The following is a 6000-nucleotide window of genomic DNA, read 5'->3' as shown; positions in this document are numbered from 1 at the left end:
CCCACCTTGCCCTAGGAAGAAGCCAACAGGCGAAACCCAGGGTAGGTTAGAAGACTGTGTGCCGTGTGTGTCACAAATTGTTTTTATGTTTTTACTGCCATTGTCACTTTATGACTTAAAGGGATAGTATAAAAAAACATAGAAAGAAGGGATGATAAACACATAACAGAAGGATGTAAACTCAGCTGCTCCCCCCCCCCCCCCCGGTGGTTTAGGTCTCGTGGTCGGCACCAAGAAAAGAAGCAATGACATCCCATTCTTCAGTCACTTGAACACTGAGGACTGCGATTGGCTGCAGCGGTCAGGGTCAGGTGACCGGACAACCTGTAAATGCTTTCTATCCTGATGCAGCTCATGGGATCAGGTCCAGGGAGTGAGTTGCAATTTGTATTACGTGTTTCCTATTTCTTCCTTCTATACTCACCTTTAAAGGAGACCCCCTTTACTCATCACCTTAACATCATGGTCGTTCAGACCCTTGAGACCCCCACAGCGGCACCAGGCTACTCACTGCAGGGAGCGCAGTAATGATACCTTCAGCTGCTCCTTAAAGGCAAAGTATTTTCCGGAGCAGTTCAGCTCATAGTTCAGCTGACACTTCTGCTCCTCCAGCACTTGTGGATCCACGTCCACGTCCCTGGTCTCCTGCTGCCCGAACAGCTGGCAGTACTCCTCCAAGATGGCGCCGGTAATACTGGAGACCTGGCTGTGGAAATCTGCCACCGCCTGAGGAGAAGACAAATGGATCAATGATGCGGCCACATGTAAGAGAACAGAGGACCGGACCTGAGAGACCAGCGCCCACCTTCTGTGCCCCCGCTGTGCGGCGATCAAGCTGAGGCCGGACGGGGACGAGCTCCTTCACCCTGCAAAGATGGAGGAGAATTCACTGACACACAGTGACGAATATCAGACATCTCCAACCTGCGACTCCACTGCTCCAAAACTACAACTCTCAGCATAGCTGAGGGGACGGTGAGAGTCACACAGACACCATGATGTATGGCAAATTACATAGATTGCATGTGTATTATACTCCAGAGCTGCGCTCACTATTCTGCTGGTGCAGTCACTGTGTACATACATTACATTACTGATCCTGAGTTACATCCTGTATTATACTCCAGAGCTGCACTCACTATTCTGCTGGTGCAGACACTGTGTACATACATTACATTACTGATCCTGAGTTACCTCCTGTATTATACCCCAGAGCTGCGCTCACTATTCTGCTGGTGCAGTCACTGTGTACATACATTACATTACTGATCCTGAGTTACATCCTGTATTATACTCCAGAGCTGCACTCACTATTCTGCTGGTGCTGTCACTGTGCACATACATTACATTACTGATCCTGAATTACATCCTGTATTATACTCCAGAGCTGCACTCACTATTCTGCTGGTGCAGTCACTGTATACATACATTACATTACTGATCCTGAGTTACATCCTCTATTATTCTCCAGAGCTGCACTCAGTATTCTGCTGGTGCAGTCACTGTGTACATACATTACATTACTGATCCTGAGTTACCTCCTGTATTATACTCCAGAGCTGCACTCACTATTCTGCTGGTGCAGTCACTGTGTACATACATTACATTACTGATCCTGAGTTACATCCTGTATTATACTCCAGAGCTGCACTCACTATTCTGCTGGTGCAGTCACTGTGTACATACATTACATTACTGATCCTGAGTTACCTCCTGTATTATACCCCAGAGCTGCACTCACTATTCTGCTGGTGCAGTCACTGTGTACATACATTACATTACTGATCCTGAGTTACATCCTGTATTATACTCCAGAGCTGCACTCACTATTCTGCTGGTGCAGTCACTGTGTACACACATTACATTACTGATCCTGAGTTACATCCTGTATTATACTCCAGAGCTGCACTCACTATTCTGCTGGTGCAGTCACTGTGTACATACATTACATTACTGATCCTGAGTTGCATCCTGTATTATACTCCAGAGCTGCACTCACTATTCTGCTGGTGCAGTCACTGTGTACATACATTACATTACTGATCCTGTACTGATCCTGAGTTACCTCCTGTATTATACCCCAGAGCTGCACTCACTATTCTGCTGGAGGAGTCACTGTGTACATACATTACATTACTGATCCTGTACTGATCCTGAGTTACATCCTGTATTATACCCCAGAGCTGCACTCACTATTCTGCTGGTGCAGTCACTGTGTACATACATTACATTACTGATCCTGAGTTACATCCTGTATTATACCCCAGAGCTGCACTCACTATTCTGTACGTGCAGTCACTGTGTACATACATTACATTACTGATCCTGTACTGATCCTGAGTTACATCCTGTATTATACCCCAGAGCTGCACTCACTATTCTGCTGGTGCAGTCACTGTGTACATACATTACATTACTGATCCTGAGTTACATCCTGTATTATACCCCAGAGCTGCACTCACTATTCTGTAGGTGCAGTCACTGTGTACATACATTACATTACTGAGCCTGAGTTACCGCCTGTATTATACTCCAGAGCTGCACTCACTATTCTGCTGGTGCAGTCACTGTGTGCATACATTACATTACTGATCCTGAGCTACATCCTGTATTATACTCCAGAGCTGTGCTCACTATTCTGCTGGTGCAGTCACTGTGTAAATACATTACATTACTGATCCTGAGTTACATCCTGTATTATACCCCAGAGCTGCACTCACTATTCTGCTGGTGCAGTCACTATGTACATACATTACTGATCCTGTACTGATCCTGAGTTACATCCTGTATTATACTCCAGAGCTGCACTCACTATTCTGCTGGTGCAGTCACTGTGTACATACATTACATTACTGATCCTGAGTTACATCCTGTATTATACTGCAGAGCTGCACTCACTATTCTGCTGGTGCAGTCACTGTGTACATACATTACATTACTGATCCTGTACTGATCCTGAGTTACCTCCTGTATTATACCCCAGAGCTGCACTCACTATTCTGCTGGTGCAGTCACTGTGTACATACATTACATTACTGATCCTGAGTTACATCCTGTATTATATCCCAGAGCTGCACTCACTATACTGCTAATGCAGTCACTGTGTACATACATTACATTACTGATCCTGCACTGATCCTGAGTTACATCCTGTATTATACTTCAGAGCGGCACTCACTATTCTGCTGGTGCAGTCACTGTGTACATACATTACATTACTGATCCTGAGTTACATCCTGTATTATACTCCAGAGCTGCACTCACTATTCTGCTGGTGCAGTCACTGTGTACATACAATACATTACTGATCCTGAGTTACATCCTGTATTATACTCCAGAGCTGCACTCACTATTCTGCTGGTGCAGTCACTGTGTACATACATTACATTACTGATCCTGAGTTACATCCTGTATTATACCCAGGAGCTGCACTCACTATTCTGCTAATGCAGTCACTGTGTACATACATTACATTACTGATCCTGCACTGATCCTGAGTTGCATCCTGTATTATACTCCAGAGCTGCACTCACTATTCTGCTGGTGCAGTCACTGTGTACATACATTACATTACTGATCCTGAGTTACATCCTGTATTATACCCCAGAGCTGCACTCACTATTCTGCTGGTGCACTCGCTGTGTACATACATTACATTACTGATCCTGAGTTACATCCTGTATTATACCCCAGAGCTGCACTCACTATTCTGCTGGTGGAATCACTGTGTACATACATTACATTACTGATCCTGAGTTACATCCTGTATTATACCCCAGAGCTGCACTCACTATTCTGCAGTCACCTGTGTACATACATTACATTACTGATCCTGAGTTACATCCTGTATTATACCCCAGAGCTGCACTCACTATTCTGCTGGTGCAGTCACTGTGTACATACATTACATTACTAATCCTGAGTTACATCCTGTATTATACTCCAGAGCTGCACTCACTATTCTGCTGGTGCAGTCACAGTGTACATACATTACATTACTGATCCTGAGTTACATCCTGTATTATACCCCAGAGCTGCACTCACTATTCTGCAGTCACCTGTGTACATACATTACATTACTGATCCTGAGTTACATCCTGTATTATACCCCAGAGCTGCACTCACTATTCTGCTGGTGCAGTCACTGTGTACATACATTACATTACTAATCCTGAGTTACATCCTGTATTATACTCCAGAGCTGCACTCACTATTCTGCTGGTGCAGTCACAGTGTACATACATTACATTACTGATCCTGAGTTACATCCTGTATTATACTCCAGAGCTGCACTCACTATTCTGCTGGTGCAGTCACTGTGTACATACATTACATTACTGATCCTGAGTTACATCCTGTATTATACCCCAGAGCTGCACTCACTATTCTGCTAATGCAGTCACTGTGTACATACATTACATTACTGATCCTGCACTGATCCTGAGTTACATCCTGTATTATACTTCAGAGCGGCACTCACTATTCTGCTGGTGCAGTCACTGTGTACATACATTACATTACTGATCCTGAGTTACATCCTGTATTATACTCCAGAGCTGCACTCACTATTCTGCTGGTGCAGTCACTGTGTACATACATTACATTACTGATCCTGTACTGATCCTGAGTTACCTCCTGTATTATACCCCAGAGCTGCACTCACTATTCTGCTGGTGCAGTCACTGTGTACATACAATACATTACTGATCCTGAGTTACATCCTGTATTATACTCCAGAGCTGCACTCACTATTCTGCTGGTGCAGTCACTGTGTACATACATTACATTACTGATCCTGAGTTACATCCTGTATTATACCCCAGAGCTGCACTCACTATTCTGCTAATGCAGTCACTGTGTACATACATTACATTACTGATCCTGCACTGATCCTGAGTTGCATCCTGTATTATACTCCAGAGCTGCACTCACTATTCTGCTGGTGCACTCGCTGTGTACATACATTACATTACTGATCCTGAGTTACATCCTGTATTATACCCCAGAGCTGCACTCACTATTCTGCTGGTGGAATCACTGTGTACATACATTACATTACTGATCCTGAGTTACATCCTGTATTATACCCCAGAGCTGCACTCACTATTCTGCAGTCACCTGTGTACATACATTACATTACTGATCCTGAGTTACATCCTGTATTATACCCCAGAGCTGCACTCACTATTCTGCTGGTGCAGTCACTGTGTACATACATTACATTACTGATCCTGAGTTACACCCTGTATTATACCCCAGAGCTGCACTCACTATTCTGCTGGTGCAGTCACTGTGTACATACATTACATTACTAATCCTGAGTTACATCCTGTATTATACTCCAGAGCTGCACTCACTATTCTGCTGGTGCAGTCACAGTGTACATACATTACATTACTGATCCTGAGTTACATCCTGTATTATACCCCAGAGCTGCACTCACTATTCTGCAGTCACCTGTGTACATACATTACATTACTGATCCTGAGTTACATCCTGTATTATACCCCAGAGCTGCACTCACTATTCTGCTGGTGCAGTCACTGTGTACATACATTACATTACTAATCCTGAGTTACATCCTGTATTATACTCCAGAGCTGCACTCACTATTCTGCTGGTGCAGTCACAGTGTACATACATTACATTACTGATCCTGAGTTACATCCTGTATTATACTCCAGAGCTGCACTCACTATTCTGCTGGTGCAGTCACTGTGTACATACATTACATTACTGATCCTGAGTTACATCCTGTATTATACCCCAGAGCTGCACTCACTATTCTGCTAATGCAGTCACTGTGTACATACATTACATTACTGATCCTGCACTGATCCTGAGTTACATCCTGTATTATACTTCAGAGCGGCACTCACTATTCTGCTGGTGCAGTCACTGTGTACATACATTACATTACTGATCCTGAGTTACATCCTGTATTATACTCCAGAGCTGCACTCACTATTCTGCTGATGCAGTCACTGTGTACATACAATA

General features: G+C 43.9%; 1 protein-coding gene across 3 annotated transcripts in view; it reads right to left on the bottom strand.

The window, feature by feature from the left end:
- Positions 1 to 6000, bottom strand: part of CFAP70 (cilia and flagella associated protein 70) — a 71113-nt gene that overhangs the window by 16343 nt on the left and 48770 nt on the right. For all 3 annotated transcript variants that reach the window (XM_073648570.1, XM_073648571.1, XM_073648572.1), the window contains exons 14-15: positions 806 to 866; positions 535 to 726 (exon numbers count right to left, since the gene is read on the bottom strand). In XM_073648570.1, the coding sequence (XP_073504671.1) occupies positions 535 to 726; positions 806 to 866 (253 nt within the window). The remainder of the gene's footprint in view (positions 1 to 534; positions 727 to 805; positions 867 to 6000) is intronic.

Source organism: Phyllobates terribilis, unplaced genomic scaffold (assembly GCF_046119375.1).
Source record: "Phyllobates terribilis strain yellow unplaced genomic scaffold, ASM4611937v1 Scaffold_9__5_contigs__length_417890890, whole genome shotgun sequence".
Lineage (NCBI taxonomy): Eukaryota > Metazoa > Chordata > Amphibia > Anura > Dendrobatidae > Phyllobates > Phyllobates terribilis.
This window is presented reverse-complemented; position numbering and strand designations above follow the sequence as displayed.